The sequence below is a fragment of the Chionomys nivalis genome, chromosome 5, assembly GCF_950005125.1.
Source record: "Chionomys nivalis chromosome 5, mChiNiv1.1, whole genome shotgun sequence".
NCBI lineage: Eukaryota > Metazoa > Chordata > Mammalia > Rodentia > Cricetidae > Chionomys > Chionomys nivalis.
Window position 1 is genome coordinate 28,688,313 of NC_080090.1, and position 22,618 is coordinate 28,710,930.

Consider the following 22,618-nt stretch of genomic DNA (forward strand, 5'->3'; position numbering starts at 1 on the left):
TTCTTGTATCTTCATAGGCATATCTTTCTTCAGGTAGGGAAATTTTTCTTCTATGATTTTGTTAAATAAGTTTTCTGTGCCTTTGAGTTGAACTTCTTCTCCTTCTTCTATACCTATTCTAAGATTTGGCCTTTTAATGGTGTCCCATATTTCCTGGATATTTTGGGTTAAGCTTTTGTTAGATTTAATGTTTTCTTTAACTGACGAGCCTATTTCGGTTATTGAGTCTTCAGCACTTGAGATTCTCTCTTCCATCTCTTGTATTCTGCTGTTCATGCTTGTGTTTGTGGTTCTTGATCTTTTTCTCATGATTTCTGTTTCTGTAATTCCTTCAGCTTGTGATTTCTTTATTGTTTCTGTTTCAGTTTTTAAGTCCTGAATAATTTCTTTTATATGTTTGATTTCTTTTTCTTGGTTTTCTTTAAGTGATTTGCTGATATCTTCCAATTTTTTTTGTTTGTCTTTTCCTCAATTTCTTTAAGGGAATTCCTCATTTCATCTTTAAGAATTTCTAACATTCTCTTGAAGTTATTTTTTAATTCATTTTCTTCTGGTTCATCCATATTTGGTTGTTCCAGTCTTGCTTGTAGGGTCTTTAGGTTTTACTGGTATTGTGTTGCTCTTTGTGATATAGCATATGATCTTACCTTTTCTATTTATCTTTTCCTCTAATAGGTGTGATTGGGGCTGTCTCAGATTCTGTTGAATAATCTTCTAGGTACCAGTGAATCCAAAGCTCAGATGGTTGTTCCTCATGGTACAGTCAGTGTCACTGTTCTAGTTACCCCATTGGTTACTCGGTGTTCTTGGAGATAGCCCAGTGTTCCTGTGCCTTGCTCTGCTCACTTGCAGTTTGCTGTCTCAGGCCTACTTTGGCCTAGGTTGCTGGATTTGATCTGTTTCTGTAAATCCTTGTCTGGATCCCCTCCTGCAGAAGTACCTCACTTGGAGTTGAACCTGTTCTGGTGGAGATTGCTGACTCTGGATCTGGTCGCTGGCTCAATCCTGATCCGCCAGTGTCTTAGGACTGGGTTGGCTCCCGGGACTGGATTTGCTCCTGGCTTCTGCTCCTGGTGGAGCTATTCACTCTCTGTCCTATGTAGCTGGTTCTGTCCCACTCCGGTTCTGGTGGAGATTGCTGACTCTGAGTCAGGTTGCTCATTCAATTCTGGTCCGCCAGGGTCCCTGGACTGGGTTGGCTTCTGGGACTGGATTTGCTCCTGGCTTCAGCTCCTGGTGGAGCTTATTTCTCAGTCAAGCATTCTGCTTATGTCTTTTGTTATATTTTTTTTTCTGACTTGTTTCTTTCAAGACAGTGTCTCACTAGTTTGCTCAGGCTGTCCTAGAATTCATTGTGTAGACCAGGCTGGCCTCAAACTCCCAGAAATCCGCCTGCTTCTCTAGAGTAACAAGATTAAAGATGTGTGCCACCATGCCTGGCCTTTACCACAAGTTTAAAGTGTGAAGTGTTCAAATTATAGGACTTACTTTGATGATTTGGGTTTCTTGAGGCAGGGTTTTGTTTTGTAGCCCTGGCTGGCCTCAAACTTGTGACAGTCTTCCTGCTCAGCCACTAGATTTCCAGGCATATACCATCATGTCCAGAACTATAAATCTTATCTTTAGTGTTTATTGATTAGAAATGAAAAACTACTTTTCTTAGGTTTGATGTGGTACTTAATCATGGCCCAAACTAGTTTTCTCAGTTTCAATTTGAAATTTATAAGTTGCCTTGCTGATCTTTATTGGCATTTAATTAAAGACACAGCTTGTCTTCCTCCCCTCCCTCTTTTGTTCCTCTCTCTCCTGCTGTTTGCTCAAACATTCTGTCACAGGTTCCTTGACCAGTTCTGGCTGTCCATGCTGATGGATGGCCAGTACTAAGAGCTAGTCAGTCATTGGATGGTGAGTTCTAAATCATAGTACTTTGGATGTTTGAACCCCTTAGTCCTTGATTTCTGTATAACCTATTTGCCTCAAAGGAATGATTCTGAGTCTCTTTTCTTTTAATTGCCAATCATTAGATTTTTTTACTTTTTAACTTTTTTTTTGTGTGTGTGTGCATGCATATGTGTGGTTTGCTTGCATATCTGTATGTATATATATTCTCAAGTATGTACACATGTGAATGTACATGTGGAAGCCAGAGAGTGACTTCTGGTGTCTTTCTAGATTTCTCTCTACCTGTTGAGGCAGAGTTTCTCACTTGTCTTGGAGCTCCCAGTTCAGAGAGTCTGATTCTGGGGCCTGAGCTCACATTCTGGATTATGGACAGGCCCCCACAACTGCCCAGCATTTATGTGGGTGCTGAGGGGCCAGACTCTTTCTCTCTTACTGATAGGCACTTGTATCTGTGGCTCAGTAGTGGAAGCACTCCAGAAGCCCCTGAAATAAAGAGTTTATGCTCTAATCCACACTTTCATACAGAATAGTTACCATTGCTGAGCACAGTCCTGCCGCTTGCCCTCCCAGACCTCAGTCCTGACCTTGCCCTCCCAGACCACAGTCCTGACGCTTGTCCTCCCAGACCACAGTCCTGCAGTTGGCGAGCAGAAAGTTATTTTGTGCTTTACCTAATTAAAAACAAGCAAACAAACAACCCCCCCCCACCACGTTTTGAGGTAAAGTACATAGAACTTAACATTTACCATTTTTAAAGTATTGGTTTTTACATTTTTTAGGTGTTTGTGGGGGGTGGGGTGCGCACACACCACATCCTGTGTGAGGGGCAACATTCAAGAGTCACCGGGTCCAGGATTACACTTGGGTCACCGGGTTAGGCAAATGTCCTTACTTGCCGAGCCATCTCAGTAGGATGGTCAACTTGTACACTAGGAATAATTAAAGCCACAAGTTATTAAAAAGTCATTAATATGTGACTTAGTTAGGATCTCTATTGCTGCAATAAAACAAAGCACCGTGACCAAAAAGAAGTTGGGGAGGAAAGGGTTTATTTGGCTTATGCCTCTGCACAGTAGTTTATCATTGAGGGAACCCACAACAGGAACTCAAACAGGGCAGGAACCTGGAGGCAGGAACTGATGCAGAGGCCATGGAGGGGAGCTGCTTACTGGCTTTTCCTCATAGCCAACTCAGCCTGCTTTCTTGTAGAACCCAGGACACCAGCCTAAGGATGGCTCCCACCATGGGCTGGGCTTTTACCCACTGATCACTAATGGATCCTAGAGGGGCATGCTTTCCCTCAAGGTGCCTCCTCCTAGGTAACTGTCTTGTGTTGTCACATTGACACAACACTATCCAGAACTATATGTAAGCTCCTCAGAAGACTAGCGTGAATTCAAAAGGATGTAGAGCCTATGAACGTTTTTAAAAAAAAAAAGAGGACATTAAGAACACTCAGATCTGAGCACTCAGAAGGCAGAGGCAGGCGGATCTCTGCGAGTTCAAGGCCAGCCTGGTCTACATAGTGAGTTCCAAGAACAGCCAAGACTGTTACATAGAGAAACCATGACTCAAAAAACAATTAATTAAAAATAACAACTGGTGCTGGAGAGATAGCCCAGTGATTAAGAATACATATGCTCTTAAGGAGGACCGAGTTCAGTTCCCAGTGTCTTCAACTCCAGCCCCAGGGCATCCGACACTCTGCTTTGGAACTCTTCTGTGGGAACCTGCTCCCATGCATATACCTACACATACATGAAATTAAAAATAATAAAAATCTGCCTGTCCTGGAACTAGCTTTTGTAGCCCAGGCTAGGCTCGAACTCACAGAGATCCGTCTGTCTCTGCCTCCCAAGTGCTAGAACTAAAGGCATGCACCACCACCGCCTGGCTAAAAATCTTAAAACCTTATGCCAGCATATTAGAGAATTTTGAGAAAAAAATGGCCAGAGAAGCAGGGATCAAGTGGTAATATGCTTATGAAGAAATTGAATCCATCATTCAAAGTATCCATATTCAGGAAGCTGAGGGTGGAGGTCATAAGTTTGAGGGTAGCCTGAGCTACAGTCTAGTGAGACTTTATCTCAAGCCAAAGATTAAGAAGGGAAAGAGGGGGACCCCAGCAAAGTAAATTCTGGGCCCAGATGTATTTACAATAGGAAGGTTTTTAGTGCAGTGTTGAGCTAGTGATCTTAATAACCAAGACTAACAAAACACTTTTGATATTAAGACTTGACTAGAAACCTTGAAAAAATTACAAAGAATAATATGGAGACTAGGATTTATCCAAGGAATGCAAGCTAGAGTTAATATTCACAAACTAATGCTACTTGTAGAAATAAACTTAATCAAAAAGGCTAGATTAAACTAGATGGTTGTGGCTCACACCTTTAATCCCAGAACTCGGAGGCAGAAGCAGGTAGATCTCTGTGAGTCTGAGGCTAGTCTGGTCTACAGAGTGAGTTCCAGGATAGTCAAGGTTATACAGAGAAAGCCTGTCTCAAAAAAAAAAAAAAAGTCTAAATTAAGATTAATATTTCCCAGGGCAGCAGTAGTGCACACCTTTAATCACAGCATTCAGGAGGCAGAGGCAGGTGGATTTCTGTGAGTTCGAGGCCAGCCTGGTCTACAGAGCTAGTTTCAGGACAGCTAAGGCTGTTACACAGAGAAACCCTGTCTCCTTCCCCCTTCCAATAAAAATAAATAAAAATTTATTTTTATTAAAAAAGATCTTCAAAAGCAGAATGGTGGGGCTGGGTAAACACCAGAGCCAGGAGGGCCTGAGTGGGGGTGCAGGCTTGTGACCCAGTACTGGGGACATGGAGACAGCAGATTCCTGGGCTTGCTGGCCATCAGCCTAACCTGCCTCAGGTTGCAGTGAGAAAGCCCGGTGCACAAAAGCAAGCTGGATGGGGTCTGAGGAATAAACAACACTTGTGGATGGTCTCTCCCTGTCCCACACCCACTCCCAGAGGAAACTGATTTGATAAAAACATTTTGCTCTTAAATTACATGTCTGGACGAAGGACAGCGCTAGAATGTATATATATTTTGATTTGGCTGAAGATTCTGGGTAGATACAACTCTAAGCATGGTAAAGAATGTGAAAAGCTAGGAATTTGAACTGTATGCTAAAATTCTATGAGTCACGGTTTAAGTAATTTTAATTGAAAATATTTTTTAAAAATTTAATTAAAATTACATCATTCCCCTCTCTTGTCCTGCTCCTGTACCAACTTCAGAGTCTTCTCTTCTTTATCCATTGCTATTGCACGCACATACAGACAAATACATTTAGAGATAAAACCCACTGAGTCAGTTCAGTGTTGCCCGTATGTACAGTGTTTCAAGGACTGAGCACTTGGTATTGAGTAACCAGGGGCCTTATCCCTGGGGAAGACTAATTCCCCCCCCCCCCCTTTGGCTCGTAGGTCTTCATCTGTGGATGGGGCCTAGAGAGTTCCCCATCTTCATTGGGATGTCAACTGTTGTTCATGTCTTCTTTAGACAGCCGTGTTGAGATTTCTTGGTTGTAGCTTCTCTGTCATAGCTAGAAGACACACTTACAGGCAGACTTTCTGCTCCTTTGGCTCTAAAAGTCTTTCTACCTCCTCTTCTGTGAGGTTCTCTGAGCCGTAGATGTAGGTCTTGTGTTGTAGAGTAACACTTGGGCCTTTGGCAAGTCATGTCTTTCTATAATGATCTGCTGCTGCTGCTACAAAAAGAAGCGTCTTTGATGAGAGGTGAGGTCTGTATTTACCTGTGGGTATAAGGGTAAGTATTTAGACTACAGCTAGGAACTACACTGGTTTAGGGGACTGATAGTTGTAGGTTTCCTAAGGCCCAGGATCTCATTAGCCATAATATAGCTGACTAGGTTTACAGAAGCAAGCATGATTTCCCTCCTATTAAGCAGACCTTCCTTGAGTTCAGTTAGAGAGCATTGATTACTGCCAAGATAGGAGTGCCACTGTTGTCCCGTATGCTGGTCACTGTTGGGCATCACAGCTGGACGGGACTACTGGTTGCTTCCTCCCTGCCCTCCTGTGCTATGACAGCTAGTCTGCAGGAAGGATGCTCTGGCCCTCTAAGGATGTGGTGTCTTCAGCAAGATGGACTTACTGACTAGAAACACCCTCTCTTGTTTTGGGAGCCTCTTGCACTCTTCTGACCAGCAGCTTGAAAGGTTTCTCGTGGTTGGCTTAGGAGCTTTGCTAGATAGTCTGTGGTTCTTGGTGGAGGTACAATGATCCAAATGGTGTGATTTCATTTAAAATATATACATTTGTATACATATACACTTAGATGTAATTTTAGGTAAACATAATACTTAATATTACTAAATTATTATTAAATAACTCCTGTCATCTTTAAGCATTCTTATTATTTATCCCTCCTCCATCTCCTTCCGTATTGCTTTCCCTCCTCCTACGCCCCAGTAGAAGCCCCTTTCCCTTTTTCCCTATGTATTTCCTGCCATTCTCACTAGAGAATCCCTCACCCCACCCCACATCCCATTTACTTTCCTGGTTTCTGAAGTTTCTCTAGGACAGTGCTTCTCAACCTTCCTAATGCTCTGACCCTTTAATACAGTTCCTCATGTTTTGGTGACCCCCAGCCATAAAATTATTTTGTTGCTACTTCATAACAAATTTTGCTACTGTTACAGATCATAATGTAAGTATCTGGTATGCAGGTTGAGACATCTGAAGACTTGGAACTAGGAGCCGTGGGTGAGAGGATATTCAGCATTTGTCTTTCTATGTCAGCATATTTTCTAGTTCGTCCATTTACCTGCACATTTCATGATTCAAGAGTTTTCTTTCCTTTAACAGCTGAATTGTATTTCGTTGTGTAGCTGTCCATACTTCATTGCCCATCAGCCAGCAGCCAGCAGCTGGCTCCATTTCCTAGCCCTGTGAACATTACTGAGCGAATGCGTGTGAAGCAGGATGGAATGTTAGTTGTTGTGCTGCTTTTATTCTTGGAAGATCTACTCAGTTGCCAGAATATTCTTTCCAAAAATTGCATTTTTATAGGCTGTTTTAAATGAAGAATCAATTAAATACAACATTTTCTTTCTGTGTACCTAGATGTTTTACACTCTCTACCAGAAAATGTTTAATATACAATTCTGAGGGTCAGAGTGTGTCTCCTTAGTGCTATGAGCAGATTCTTTGCTTATCAGCATTGCTTCTCCCAGGGAAAAATACCTTCCTGGGTTAGATCTGAGTGAATACCCCGCTAAGATGACCCTGTCGTGGCCTGACCGACTTCCTCGGGAAGCAGGACTGCTAGAGTATCCTTGCAGCTCTGCCAGACAGGAGCAGCAGAGGAAATTGGCTGCAGACTTGAGTAAACAAGTAGACGGCCAGCCAAGGAAAACAGAGGGGAAATGATACTTTCAAAGGTGACTCAGGAAGTTTGTAAGATTCCAAGTACTTACAAACTTATGCATATTCTGAAATTATTTGGCAAGTTAAACATCATTATGAAACCTTTCATAGAATGCATTTAGTGTGGTGTGGGGCACTGACTGCTTTCCCAAAGGACCCAGGTTCAAGTCCCAGCACCCACATGGCAGCTAACAACTCCAAGATTTGACTCTTTCACACAGACTTACCTGCAGGCAAAACACCAATACACATAGAATAAAAGTAAATAAATAAAAAACCTTTAGTAATGAATTTTTAAAAAAATTCTTAAGATAGTTACCTAATTATATAAAGAATTGAAAAATACAAATGTCAGTTTTTATGATGCATAAACTACTTGACTTCTTTACTTTTTGAGATTTTATTCACTTTTTTAAAAATTTGTATAGGTGCTCTGCCTGCAGATATGTCTGTCCCGCATGTGTATAGTGGCCAAGGAGGCCAGATGAGAGTTAGGGTCCCCTGGAGCTAGAGTAACTGGTCATTGCCAACCGCCATGCAGGTGCTGGGAACTAAAGCCAGATCTCTTCTTGGAAGAGCAGCTCTCTCTCCAGCCGCCACTGTTTGTTGTTTATAATTTTGTACGGGAGCAGTTGAAAAGGTTCTGGGTGTTTCTTGTTTGTCACTATCAGGGTGAGGAACATGACAGATGGGCAGTGCACTTTGATTCCTTAAAGAGCCATGCTGGTTCTCAATCTCAGCTGGCCTGTCAGCGAACATACCAACCTGCGGAGTCCTGTTGTGTCTCTCCTGACACTCAGGAGCTGGCTGATGTCCACAGTGTTTACACACCTTCACTTGCCATCCAGCTGGAACCTTCAGAAGAACAGAGAGCCAAACCTTTTACGGATATGACTGTGTCATACAGTCAGAAAACAAAGTAAGTTGACATCCAGCGTTTAAAGTGTGTTTGACTAGAACTGTCGCTATGTCCAGTTAGTTTCAGCTTGGCATTTTTCTTTGAAATAGAAGTGATTAAAGATGTAGCTTAAGCGAAGAATGGTTAACCTTTCTGGCAGTTCTGAATGAATAATGTGTCTCACAGCTTTCTCCGCTCTATGACTGCACTCTTGGACCCAGCACAGATTGAGGAGCGGGAAAAACGCCGGCACAAACAATTAGAGCATCAGGTATCACACTGAAACATTTGGTGTTTGTGTACTGTGCCTCACATTGTAAAACAGTGTTCTTTGCTTTAGACGGCCAGCACACACTTAAGTAAATGGAAAACTGAGTATTTTTTTCCCCCCGAGAGAAGCTTGAATGTAGCTCAGGCTGGTCTTGAATTCACTATGTAGCCAAGGCTGATCTTGAATTCTTGATCTCCACCTCCCAAATCCCGATTTTCAGCTTGGGTTCAGTTACATCCTGCTGTAAATCCAGTCTCTTAACACAACTGGTATACTATTAGAAATAAGCTTGGGCTGAGGACCAGACAGTATTATTGTCATGCATCCTGCCGTCTGGTGGATCTATTAAATGAGTATGTTGTATACATGACTCTGAACTATTATTAAATATTAGCTACTCCCTCAGAGTTCCATTTGGGTCTTTGAAAGAAAACATACCAAAAAAAATCAAAGTAGATGTCTGACTAAGCAATCTAGTAGGTAATATAAGACTAAGATTAAAACTCTTTTCAGGCTGATGTTAGAGACATTTCATGATCTAAGATTTTGTGTTTCTCTTTTCTCTGAAGAGTTTGATGTTGAAATGAGCCATGTTGCTCAGCTGTGACCCAAACATTTTCTTACCTAGTCTTCTGAGTAGCAGGGGCCACAGATAGACATTCAGCATGCAGTTGAAGCACGATTAATAAAAACTCAGAGAGAGAAATTGGAGTTAAATCTGAAGGTCAGAAAAGCAAAGCAGCCAGGCACTGGCTTTTATCTTGACCTTGGTCTGAAAATGGCAATCCTGCCTCTAAGAATCTCAGAATGAGACTGTGCCTGAGAGCTGTCTCCTCTCATTTTAAAATCCTTTCTAGGGCTGGGATTAAACACATGCACCACTCAGTTTCTATGGCAACTAGTGTGGCTACTGGGATTAAAGGTGTGTGTCACAACTGCCTGGTCTGTATGACTGTTTTACTCTCTGATCTTCAGGCAAGCTTCATTTATTAAAATACAAATGAAATATCACTACACTCTGTGCCCAGTACAGATAGGCACTCAGCATGCATCGCTGTGCCCAGGTTCAGCAATTCTTTTGAATGTTTTGTGAGTAATTTGGCACAGTTAATTTTCTTTTTGATCACAGTACAAAGCTGAGAGCATCTCCCATTTATTAGTCAGTGTGGCGAGTAGTGAGTAATTCCTTTAGTTGATTCTCTTTTGTGATATACATGCTAGGGAGCACAATTATCCCCACCCTCCATTGTGTGCCTAACTGATAAGTTATATTATCATCAAAGCCAGCGCTACATAAATTTTTATTTGTGAGAGTAACTTGTAATTACTTCTGACTAGAAAGCAATCATGGCTCAGGTAGAAGAGAACCGCAGGAAGAAGCAACAGGAAGAAGAACAAAGGAAGAAGGAAGAGCAGGAAGAGGAGCAGCGCTTGGCTCGGGAACGGGAGGAGATGCAGAGGCAATACGAAGAGGACGTTCTGAAGCAGAAACAGAAAGAAGTAGGTACTTGTATTGTGGAAGTAAGGAAGAGGCTGGGGGTCTGCACATTTTGAATTGTACAGCTACATGTGGAAACATTACAGCTAAGGAAAGGGAGGCCTGGCAGGGTCACACTCCTCATATGGTCCACGTCTCAGAGCACAGCACCAAGCTTCATTATTATCTGGATAGCAGATACATAGAGCCCGGCTCAGCAGGTAAGGCGTGTTCACCACCAGTACCTGGAACACATGTCCCAAGAAAGGATTTGGAAAGCTGACTTATGACCTCCATATACACACTGTGGTACAAACATTACCACTTCCCCACCCCTAAATAAATCAAAAGTGATAATGATTCTAGATATTAAAAAGAGTAATGATTGACTGAGATTGCTGAAGAAATTCCTGACTGTGTTAGAGGCTTCCATTGGGCTGAGTAGGTAGGGTAGTCAAGTGCTGTGTCTGAGCTGACCGGATAGAAGAGCGGAGAGCACATCCAGCGCTGTTTCAGTCGTCAGTGGTAAAAACACCAGGTCTGCCTTCCTTGCCAGTTTCTACTTTGTACCTTTCAAAAGTAGGATGTGGAAAGGTATGGTTTGCACCCCAGTTTCATGGACTAGGCTGAGACAGGTGGCATAGTGGTGGTACACACCTGTAATTCAACGTTTGGGAGTTCAGGGGCAGCCTGGTTTACAGTGAGACCCTGTCTAATAGCAAGAACAGGCATGTTAGAATTATAATCGCTAACAGGCCCTAATGACTGTTCCTCAGCTGATACCTATCCCAGCACCCGCTCTGTAGGGGAAGCTTGAGTGTTTGTACTGAATGTGCTTGCTAACTCTTACTGGATACGTCAATCTTGCTAGGAAATCATGACTCTAAAGACAAATCAGCTGTTCCACACCATGCAGCGCGCTCAGGAGTTGGCACAGAGACTGAAACAGGAGCAGAGGATCCGAGAACTGACTCAGAAAGGACATGACGCATCCAGGCTGATTAAGAATCTTGGCGGTAAGTGACTAATTGGAATTTTATTGATAGTTTTGGTTCTGAGGATGATTTTAAATACTTGTCTACTTTAAATCCTTAAAAACACACATTAATTAAATATTTTTAAAGGAATGGAAGCTTTTCGCCCAAGCCACCTTGAGAAAACTGCCCTGAAACAGTACATGTTGAGTCTTTTTCATAGGAATTTTCACAGTAATCCTCACATAGGTAAAATGTGCACTTTTCCATTCTTAGCTTTTCAAATTCAGCAAGGTCTAAGAATATAGGTAACTTTTAATAATAAATTTAGGCTACACTGTAAGACTAGCCTTTCAAAAATTTGACTACAGCTTATGACAATTGGGTAAAAAAGTCTGACTGCTGCTCTACTTTCCCAGGGCCTTTTGTGCTAGGCAGACACTGTCAGCAGCTGGAGTGTTAGTACTCTGCGTGTCATTTTAAGGTCTGTTTCTCATTGCCATTTAACACAGCAATAGTGGATTATAAGGTGTCCACTGCCATTTCCAGTTCAGGAAGAGATGCTGAGGAGGCTGCTGAAGAAACCCGTGCAGCTACCCCTTCCACAAACTCTCCCAGGACGGACATTGGCGTGCAGACAGGTATCCATGGGGGGCTTTATTGTTCTGTTTCACATTTAAAGTAAAGACATCTTTGCAATGAGGTGTCTTGTAGCCAGGGGTGACCTAGAACTAATATTCCTGCCCCCACATGTGGAACACTGGGATTACAGGCATGTAGCACTGTGCCCCTGGAGATTGAGCCCAGAATATAATGCATGCTAGGGAAGCGCTTGATCAAATTTCTACCTAGAAATTTGCATAGGACGCCGGGCGGTGGTGGCGCACGCCTTTAATCCCAGCACTCGGGAGGCAGAGGCAGGCGAATCTCTGTGGGTTCGAGACCAGCCTGGTCTACAAGAGCTAGTTCCAGGACAGGCTCCAAAGCCACAGAGAAACCCTGTCTCGAAAAACCAAAAGAGAAAAAAAAAAGAAATTTGCATAGGAACTCGCTATGTAGACCAGGCTGGTCTGGAACTCTCAGAAATCTTCCTGCCTCTCCCTTCTAAGCTCTAATTAAAGGTGTGCACCATGTCCAGATGTCTGATGTTCTTTAACATCTTCATACTTGTGCAGTTACCATCAGTTTTGTAACCTTTTCAGTACTCAAATTTATTTTTTATGAAAGATGCTTTGTAAAAATACAGAATACATCACCAATCTGCACGTCCTCCTTGCACAGGGGCCGTGCTAATCTCACCCGTGTTAGTGTATGCACACTGGAAATGAGCACAGTACTCAGAGTGACTCACAAATAAGTGGCCCTTCTACTCTCTCCAGCTCATTGTCCAGAACATTCTGCCTGTTCTGTACTTTTCATGTAACCAGAATTATGCTGTTAAAAGTGGTTTTTTGTTTCTGGCTTACTGACTTCCAGCATGATATATGGGTTTATCTATGTTGTAGATCTTATTATGACACAATTCCATTTATTCCTTAGACTTCACTGTGTGAATTATACTGGATATTGTTCTATCTGTGGACATTTCAGTTATTTCTACTTTTTCTGTAGATGTTTTGTTCTCTTAGGAAAGAGTTAGAATTTCTGAGTTATGTGATAGGTATTGGGGAGCCGCTGAACTGTCATCCAAAGCATCTGTCTTAGCAGTGTAGAAGTGTTCTTATCTCTCCATGTCCTTGCAAAACTTGGATTCTAACCTGCATTACCCCAGTGATAATGCATGTATTTCCATGTGCTGGTTTTAAATTTTAAAGACACTCCTGAATATTTTAAAAGGGATTTTTAATTTAGTATATATGTATAGGGGTGGATAGGTGCGTGTAAATGAATACCGTGCCCATGGAAACCAGAAGACAGTGTCCAATTTCCTGGAGTTATAGGTAGATAGGTGCTGGGAAGCAAACTTCAAAGGAAGTACTGCTCTTAACCTGCCAGGCCAGTTCTTCAGCCAGCTCCTAGGTTTGGAAGTTTTTAAGTTCTGCAGAGGCATCTTTTATTCTTTTCCGGGGGAGATGCAACATCTCACCCCAGAAAGGAAGCCCAGAGAGCAGAGTGGCAGCTGCACCAATGTTCCACTGGTGAACCGGGTAGTTTTATTGGAGTTACTACTGAGGATCAGGGATAACTCAAAAGCAGCTACGTCACCTAAGAGCCCACCCTGAAAGCTGCAACCTGGAGTTCTGCACAGCTTGCAGACAGCTCCACAGTAGGACTTTCCAATGTAGTTCTGCTGGGCAGAATCTCCTCCAGCAAGGCTTTTTTTTTTTTTTTTTTATAGTGCTGGGAGGGGGTCCCTCAAGAATCTTCAAGATTTTTCTTAGACATGTGTCCTTTTGTTTAACTCTTGGGGCTCAAGAGCACCCCCCCCCATTTCCTGAAGGAAACAGACATAACCACATCACTATTTTCTGCCAGTTACTTGTGATTATCTCAGCACAGCAGACTAGCCAGAGTTCATATTAAAGTATGGTGATAACTGGTATAGGGCATTTGGTATCTGTGGTGCCACTCAAATGCATTCTTAAAACTGCTTTGTTATTAAATTTATATCAATAAAGCAAAATTCTAATGAATTTTTGGAGGTTCTGTGATGGCTCCACAGGACCAACTTAAAAAAAAAAAAAGCTTTGTTAATGGTAAGGTCGAAAGCTGCACCTGCTGTGGAAAACAGTACAGCAGTTGCTCAAAAAACTAACAGAATTCCATTTTGGGGTTTACACCTAAAATAATTAAAACAAAACACAGAAAAATTCCAGGTCTTCCTCAAATAATAGAAACTTGGAGTCACAGCAGCATTCCTGAGGTTGCTCCCAACCTAAGTGTGTATGCAGATAAACAAAATTAAGCCAGTTTTATGCAGTGGAATCAGCATAAAGAAATTCTGCAATGTGTTCAACATGGTTATAAATTCAGAGTTTTATACTATTTGAATAAGCCTATCTGTTACTTTTATTTTTTATTTATTTTTATTTTTTTGAATAGCCTGGAACTCTGTAGACCAAGCTAGCGGAGCTCACTCCAGTCCTCTTGCCTTTGCTTCCTTTCTGCCGGAATGACAGGTGTGTAGCACAGGGTTGGTTATGAGGACTAGTTTCTAGAATATCAAAGCAGAATAGTAGTTACCAGCTTCTTTTAAAGGGGATAATTAGCAGTTCTTTAATGGATAGTTTTATTTGGAGGATAAATTCTTACGGACAGAAGAATGGCACAACAGGTAAAGGTGATTGCCACCAAGGCTGAGGACCTGAATTCCATCCTTGGAATTCACATGGCAGAAGAAACCGACCTCTTTAAGATGTCCTTTGACTCCCATGTGTGTGACATGTGGCATGACCCACCGCACTAAATAAATAAATGTGACTAATAAAGACAAAGTCATTAAGTATCTTTGAGGGAAAAAAAAGTGTATTTCTACCATATGTTTTATTTAAGTTAATCATTTGGAATTTTTATCTAGATGACTTAAATTTAGGAATTTTCAACAATGAGCTACAACACTGTGGATCATTAGCAGAAAGGGGCACTAGAAACTTTTCTTCTCCAGAGATTTCTACAGAATTTAATGGACATACTAGCACTAAAAAAGACAAGCAAGAACTAAGTATTGCTAAAGGCACTAATTTAGACAAAGAAACCAGCTGGCATAATGGCCAGTGTAATCAGTACAGAAGAACAGAGAAACAAACAAAACATAGTATGAAGAAATGTCCTAAAAAGCCCGCTTGGAATATAAACAAGCCTCTGAAAAGGTATGTCCCTGCATCAGCAAGGTACCCCATCCATCTCCAAAAGGAGAAAGAAGAAAAAAAGTTAAGAAGGCAGATGGAGCTGCTTCACTTACTAGAGAGAAACAACCCTGAGAACCTCTCCCAAAATAGAGGCCCTTTCCCACAAGTTCTTGCGCCATTTCATCGAGAAACTGAGTCAGAGAACAGGTTGCAGCTAATCAAAAAGGTAAGGCTTTTATTTCATTACTAAGTATGTATTGATGTTTTTGAATTCAAAGTAGTTACCTAAATCCATGCATTCAGAAGGCTGTGATTCATCTAATAGGTTACAGAAAATTACATTAGTGGTCAAAGGAAGACATCTATACTTGTTATGTGAAGTAGCTGACTGTTGTATAATACCTGCACTGAGTAGCTGTATTAGAGACTGTATCCCCAAAAGCCAAATAATCTTTACTCAGATGAATGCTTCTTTATTCTAATGTATACAAAAATGTCATAATACATAAAATGAAATAGTATTCAGATGTAAAGAAAATTCAACCCTATCTTGAAAAAAGCAAAACAAAAAAACAAAAGCTTATAATTTTAACAAGCAAATATACGTTAGGGGACCAAAAAATAATAGGCGATTAAAGAATGAAATGTAGGCAGGATACATGAATCCTAAAGATAAAAAGCTAATTCATCTTTTTTGACAGACAAGTGAATAAAATCATGGTAGTGAGTATAAAGACCTAAACAGAGCCGGGTATGTTTTTAATCCCAGCACTCTCGAGATAACTAAGGGACTTTGAAGCCAGCTTGGTCTACATAGGAAATCCTAGAGACCCTTCTCAGGAAAAAAAAAAAAAATCCAAAAAAGTTAGCAAAGTTCCAGAATGGTCATTCTAACTTGGAAGTTCACTGTGATGTGTAGAGTTTTGGGCTGATCAAGTGTTTGAGTGCCTTCCTAAAAGTAGCTGTATGAAGTCTTTGTGAGATAATTAGAATACTGTGATTTCATTAAAACAAAATTCATACAGCTGATGTAGAAAGGAATTAATTACTGGTCCTGGGACTATACTGTAGCCTAGACAGTATTATTTAGATGATTTAAGCATGTCTGAGAAGCCAGTGAGAAAGCTCAGCAGAAAGACACCCGCCGCAGAGCCTGATGGCCTGTGTTACTGGGACAGAAGCAGTTCTAAGTTGTCTTCTGCCTTCCATGCACACACTGACGCATGCGTGCATGTACATACACAATGTTTTAAGTATCTAGGGACATGTAAAGATGTCACTTTTACTTCGTGTTTGCTTGTGTTATCCATCTTTTAGGCAGAAGAACCTCTGAAAACTTCAGATATCAAAGAATGGTATGTATATTACTTCCTTAGCTACTTAGTGCTTTTTGTGTGCGAAACAAAATACCCATTCAAAATCTGGATGACAGTTCCATGTGCAGATGAAGGCAGTAGTAGGAAAGAGGTATGACTGGCTTTCATTGATTTTTGGTAAAGGTTTAATATAGAGTTTTAAAAGTGGACCTAAACCGGTTTGATTTTTCCATGTCTATGGAATAAGCATTCAGCCTGGATAAATCCGATAGGGAAACGAATTGGTTAAAAACAGTAAAAAGCAAACAAACAAAACACAGTTATTAGGTGGGAGGTTTGTAGTGACCCTTTGCTATGCACAGACCAGACCCAGACCGGGTTTAGACTCATTTCACAGTAGAGCTCTAACAGGGACTTCAGATAGCACAGGCACAGCTTTATGGGAAATGGTGTAAAGAGAAATGCCCCACATGGTCTTGTTTTATGAAAAATTACAGATCTTAGATTGATATCCATAGTATTCCTTAAGGTAGGTCAAGCACATCTTGAATGAACTGCAATGTGATTAGATGAGTCTAAAACATGCCATTTCTAGGGACCAGAGAGATGGCTCCGTAGTTAAGAGCACTGACATGGATTCAGTTCTCAATGTCCACTTGGTGGCCCACAACCATTTATGACTCTAGTTCTAAAACATGCAATTTCTTATTAAAGTTTGGGTTTTTGTTTTAAATAGGTTCCAGTTATCAGCAATAAAGAGTAGAACTCAGCAAACTCAGACTGATTCAGTACACTCGCCATTAAAAAATAGTGACTATGGAAAAGAGAACCTGGCCTTAGGAGACGGTCAAACTCAGTTATCAGAGGAGACGTCTGAGACAACTCACTTTATTCCCTATGTTCGAACAAATGAGATCTATTATCTTGATCCGGATGCACCTTTGTCTAGGCCATCAACCCAAGAGAACCAATACCAAAAATCTCATGGTAAGTTAAGTAGCGTTACTACAAAAATTGAAGATACGGGCTAGACAGATGGTTCAATGATAAAGTGTGACTTGCTCTTTCAGAAGTTTGGTTCCCAGCACTCACATTAGGTGTTACAGTGCCACTTAACAACTCCAACACCAGGGTGATTCAGGCTTTCAGCCTCCATAGCCAGTATGTACACACATACTAACCTTCTAATATAAGGCCAGACAGTGATGGTGCATACCTTTAATCTCAGAACTAGCTCTTGGGAGGCAGAGCTCCATGAATTCGAGGCCAGCCTGATCTACATAGTGAGTTCCAGGACTGTTTCACAAAGAAACTGTCTCAAAACAAAAAAAAATTAGTGAACTCCCAACCCTACATGTTTCAACATTCATCTATTAAAGGTTTAAGACATTACAGCTAACTATTAGTAATTTGCTTGACGATTTTAAACCTCATCTGTCCTTTAGATTGTGACCAACAACAAGAGCTATTTGACTCTGACCATACCAGGGATCCACTTCTTAATCCTAAATTGGTGAAAAACAGGGATCGACAGCAAGCTATCCTTAAGGGGCTTTCAGAATTAAGACAGGTATGAACTTTTAACCAAGTATAAGTAACTATTTAGATGTTTGTTCTCTCTGTATGTTTGTATCCTAAGAACAAAAGTCCCAAGACAGTTTGGATATTAAGACAGTTTTTATTTAAAAATATGTACATATTTAAACATCAAAACACAATAAAGTGCTAAAACCAAAAGAAACAAATGTACAATTATGCTTTAGTGAATTTTAACCAATATGGTCCATTCTTTCTAAGTTTAGAACAGAATACATCTGTTCCAAGAATGAAATTATATACATGGAACTATTCACCAGACACTTCTCCATTCCTGTGGGGTTTTTTTTGTAAGTTTTTATACAAGCAAAAATAAAATCCAGTAACATTTGAAACCTACCCGGGGGCTTATTACACTGTATTTGAGAAGAATTTGTCTCACATGTCGCTTACCCTTCATTGTTCTTCCTAAAACTAGAAAACTAACCCATTTACTTGTATCCTTTAAGTGTTACCTCTGGTTACATATAGCTTGAGCACATTACTCAACCTTGGTAACTCACAAAAGAACAAGAGAAAGAAGTGTGATGGGCACACTTCACCATAACCCTTACACTGTTTCAGCAGAGCTAAGACTCTCACTGTGTCTTCTTCTCATGATTTTGAAAGAAATCATCCACGTTGCTTATATAGTAGAAAATACTGTAGCTAGGTAACAACCAAAGGAGGAGGAATCACTACAAAAATTACTAAAAAAGATGAAACTTGAGCTATGTCCAATAACAATTCTATCCTGAGCCAATAATTTTTCCCTACCATGTATTTAAGTTGGCTATCACACCTTCACTAACTATCAATGTGATTGCAGGGTCTTCTCCAGAAACAAAAGGAGCTGGAAACGAATCTCATACCCTAACTGCAAACCAAGAAGATAATTTTAGCTCTTCATTTTAAATATGCTCACCACTCCTGCATTTTCCAAGCACCCAATGAAAAACTTCACATTATGTAAGAAAATGCTGTATTTTTTAAAGACAATAAAACAATTTATAGTTTAAAAAAATGATCTCTGTCATACTAAGACGTAAACTTACTTTCTACTTACCATACTAGAGTCTAGAGACCTCTGACCTGTTAGCAGTGTTGAGGGCATGAGAAGTACTATTATTAACACACTGAGCTAAACTCTTACTCAAAGCACTCAAATTCATTTCAGAATCCTGTGGTTTTTCTTTTCTATAAATTTTGTTTTCATTGTATTAAAAGTGGAGATGCCCCAGTTGTCACAATATAGATTTATTAACAGTAAGCAAGGGATGTAAGTTATATAAGGGCTTGAAATTTATCTCCACCATACAGTTTTTGTATAGATTTAGTATAGCACTAACGTACGTAACTAGTTCTAATTAAGACCACCTCAAAGATCTGTTCCAAATTATCCAATACCATTGAAAACAGAAGCTCCTTCTTAAAAAGTTCATTTGACTATAGATCACACGACAGTATTTATCAAGGATCTCAAAAGGCTGACAAAAACGTAAGTGAAGCTAAATTTTTACACAGCTAAACCTGAAGATTGAGAAAATGCTACTTGGTATTATAGACATAGGTTTGCTAAATTGCACTGTTAGATATAGCTTAAGGTACTGAGCCAAAATCCTATAAATACTGACACTGCTGGCTTATACCTGTGTAAAAACACTATACAAAAGCTTTAATCAAAATAAATAATTGACATTTCAGCAAAGTTATCATCTGACAGTAAAGAAAATCATTTCTATTTATCATTCTTTTATAAACATCAAATTTTACATATAAAACAGACTTCAATTTGAAGCCCAAGTACAGGTAACAAATGTGAAAACTGGAAGGTGCCAACATGAGATAATTTGATTACAGTATGTCCAAAAAAGGTATTTCAATTTTCAGATGCTTCAAATGTTACAGGTCATCATGATTTAAGTATATGGGGAAGAAAAAAAATTCTTAAGTTAGGAAACTTGAAAAACATCAATTCACTTTTCAGAAACTGAAAAAAGTCCACAGCCTATTTTTTTTTTTTTTTGAGTTATTGTAATTTATCTTTGGACACATCCTTAACTTAATGGAGATTTCTCTCTATCCAAGTTTTTGTAAGCAGATAAAAAGTAATTTTCATTTTCTTGAGACTGAGTTGATGCAAGGGCATATGGTGTCCCCAGAAACGTCTGATGAGTGAGAACATTAAAGTGACTAAACTGGTGGGACATTTCTAATTGACTTTGATAAGCCTGAACGTTGCTATATGAATCTTGTTCTGCTGAATTGCTGTTCTCTCCTTCAGAGCATACTCTATCAATAGGAGCTCTCTCTTCACAATCAATATGGGAAGTCTTATCTTCTAATAAACTGTTTTGCACGTCAAGAGATGACTGCAATTCAATTTGATTATTGTTTTTTTGATCTGTTCCACTTGATCCTTTGGTCTCTCTCGCCAATATTTCTGAATGAAAACTGCTGAATACTTCTATATGTGAGATTTCGTCCCCTGAATCCAGAGACATATCCTCTTCATCCTTTTCACCGTTTTCTAAAAGAGCTACATTTAAAAAACAAAAAGCCCTCCTCTATTGAAATACACAGTTTGTTTAGTTTGTAAAATTATACACTACTCACACAACATAGTGCGTCAGGATCTCAAAGTCCACAATCCCTTAAAGCTTGGTCTTCTGCCACAAGTTCACTTAGTCACAACACTCACATTAGGTGTGAGTGTCCAGATAATCCGATGCTAAAAGCTTCTCGAAATGTGTTCACGTTTAATGTTGGGAAATCCCAACTCCCAGCTCCAAAGGGGTTAATGTCAAAACAGCATCTAAAGTTATACGGTAATTCAGTATTTCATAAGACAAATATAAAATAAAACTTCTGACATGTAGCTTCACTGAATTACTAACTGCTTATCTCTACTGAATGCTGAAGTCACCTCTACTTTTCACAGAAAACAAAAAATAATTTAAGAACAGCTTTTATTTAGAGTCTGGAACCAAGCAGGGGCCAGCTCACAGAAGATTCAAGGTAAGATACCCTCACTACCTTGTAATTAAACTAGCACATATATCTGAAGAGCTTTCGTAGCCCAATAATCCCTCTACCTGCCTTCACAAATACAAAAACTGACAGCAAAGAGAAGGCAATAAAGCTTTTACTCCCGCAGAGGAAAAAATAAACCTCCAAATATGTACCGTCCACAGAATAGACGAATGAATGAATAGCCTATACTAACAACTTGTACTGACTACAGTGTAAATAAATGAACAGATCTTATATATAGTTAACTCCTACAGTGATGTCTACTATTGACTGGAGTAAATGTCAATAAACATTTCACTATGGGGTAAACAAAACCATTCCTCATTCTGTCTCACCTAAAGAAAATGAAAACTACTAAAAAGTTACCTGACTGTGACTCAAGGTTCTCATTAGCACCAAGCAGCGGAAGATTTTCTTCTGTGACTGAGCTGTGATATCCCACAAGACTTTTAAAGTTTTGCATAAAGTCTTCAGCAGTTGCAACTACAATTCCATTATCTGTATAACTGGACACCATCTTGACAGTCTTCTCTAAATTAAAGAGAGAAAATGTACAGAAACTGATATATTCAGAATTATATTAACATCCACTCCAGCCATATCAGCAAGAGCATGCTCCTACCTGTTAGAAAGACTATGTGTCGCTGCTGTATGTTCTGAGCCTGAAGCCTGATAAGGCAGTCCATTTCCGGAGCATTTCGCGTTTGTGAGTCACAATTGTGATAGGACAAAATCTCAACCAGATGTTTCTTCTGATACACATTTAGAAGAGACAGCAGACTCAGAGCTTTAGTATTCAATCTGTGAGATTAAACAGAGTTCAGTACCTAGATATTGGCATTTTAAAATTCACTATGGAAATTTCTGTTTCAGTTCATTGAAAGCACTTCTCAACTGAGGAGGCTAATAACCTCCACAGGCTGTTGAGCTTATTGTTTGATGTAAGAATGCTAGTTAAGAGGGAAGGAAAATGGGAACTGTCCATCTGACGAGCATGTTTTTTGAGGACAATCTTGTAATTCAGTTAGGCTAAAACCTGAACCATCAGTCATCCTATTTACTAAAGTATTATTAGCTTTATTAATGTTAAACTTTAAGGCCATCTAAGAACAAAAATGTTGAGCACAGTGCCATATGTCTATATTTGCAGCACTTCAGGAGGTGGATAGCCTAGGCTACATTGTCTCATGAACAAATAGAGTATAATTCTTCCTAACATGTAGCTTTTAAGCTTTTTATAATACTTTAAGGTAAAAATTGGAGATATATCTTTGGGTGTGTTATGTCTACGCTATATATGAACTTGCCCTTTGCTTATTTCATAGGTTGTCAAAATGAGTAAGTCTAAAAAAGCTAAGTACTAGCAAGGTGTGTGTTACAACTTTTTAAATTCCTGCATTCAAAGAGGCTGAGGAAGAAAGATTTTTGAGTTTGAAGCCGCTCTGGATTATATAGCAAGACTCTGTCTCCAAAAGATAGAAGTATTTTAACTATGATACAGAGCCAAACACTGGAATTATTTTACCCTGAATTTTTGATGTCAATAGGTGTTACAGCAATCAAAAGACCTGTGATCTAGAACTAGTTTTGGTGGTGTATACTTATAATTCCAGTACTCTGGAGGCAGAGGTAGGAGGACTGCCCATGAGTTTAAGGGCAGCCTGGTCTACTAAGTGAATAAATAGCAGGCTAGCTGGAGTTATATACAACAAGAGGTCTGTCTCAGAGAGGGTAAAAAGTAACTTACAAAAAAGTAATCAGGGAGCCGGGCGGTGGTGGCGCACGCCTTTAATCCCAGCACTTGGGAGGCAGAGGCAGGCGGATCTCTGAGTTCGAGACCAGCCTGGTCTACAGAGCTAGTTCCAGGACAGGCTCCAAAACCACAGAGAAACCCTGTCTCGAAAAACCAAAAAAAAAAAGAAAAAAAAAAGTAATCAGGGACTGAAAAGAATGGCTCAGTGAGTAAGAGCACTTGCTCTGCAAAC

General features: G+C 40.0%; 2 protein-coding genes across 5 annotated transcripts in view; one reads left to right on the forward strand and one right to left on the reverse strand.

The window, feature by feature from the left end:
- The window catches only part of Ccdc66 (coiled-coil domain containing 66), a 33,547-nt gene extending 14,931 nt beyond the window's left edge, over positions 1–18,616 (forward strand). The window contains exons 8-17 of the mRNA XM_057769605.1: positions 7,973–8,220; positions 8,386–8,470; positions 9,809–9,970; positions 10,819–10,963; positions 11,434–11,562; positions 14,439–14,935; positions 16,027–16,064; positions 16,762–17,012; positions 17,471–17,595; positions 18,430–18,616. Of these exons, the coding sequence (XP_057625588.1) occupies positions 7,973–8,220; positions 8,386–8,470; positions 9,809–9,970; positions 10,819–10,963; positions 11,434–11,562; positions 14,439–14,935; positions 16,027–16,064; positions 16,762–17,012; positions 17,471–17,595; positions 18,430–18,477 (1,728 nt within the window). The 3' untranslated portion in view covers positions 18,478–18,616. The remainder of the gene's footprint in view (positions 1–7,972; positions 8,221–8,385; positions 8,471–9,808; positions 9,971–10,818; positions 10,964–11,433; positions 11,563–14,438; positions 14,936–16,026; positions 16,065–16,761; positions 17,013–17,470; positions 17,596–18,429) is intronic.
- Tasor (transcription activation suppressor) overlaps positions 17,595–22,618 on the reverse strand; it is a 53,157-nt gene continuing 48,133 nt past the window's right edge. For 2 of the 4 annotated variants that reach the window (XM_057769602.1, XM_057769601.1), the window contains 3 exons: positions 21,256–21,434; positions 21,000–21,164; positions 17,595–20,139 (listed from right to left, as the gene is read on the reverse strand). In XM_057769602.1, coding sequence (XP_057625585.1) covers positions 19,658–20,139; positions 21,000–21,164; positions 21,256–21,434 — 826 coding nt within the window. In that variant the 3' untranslated portion in view covers positions 17,595–19,657. Of the gene's footprint in view, positions 20,416–20,999; positions 21,165–21,255; positions 21,435–22,618 lie in introns of all 4 variants that reach the window. The other 2 variants (XM_057769604.1, XM_057769603.1) reach the window with 1 other exon arrangement.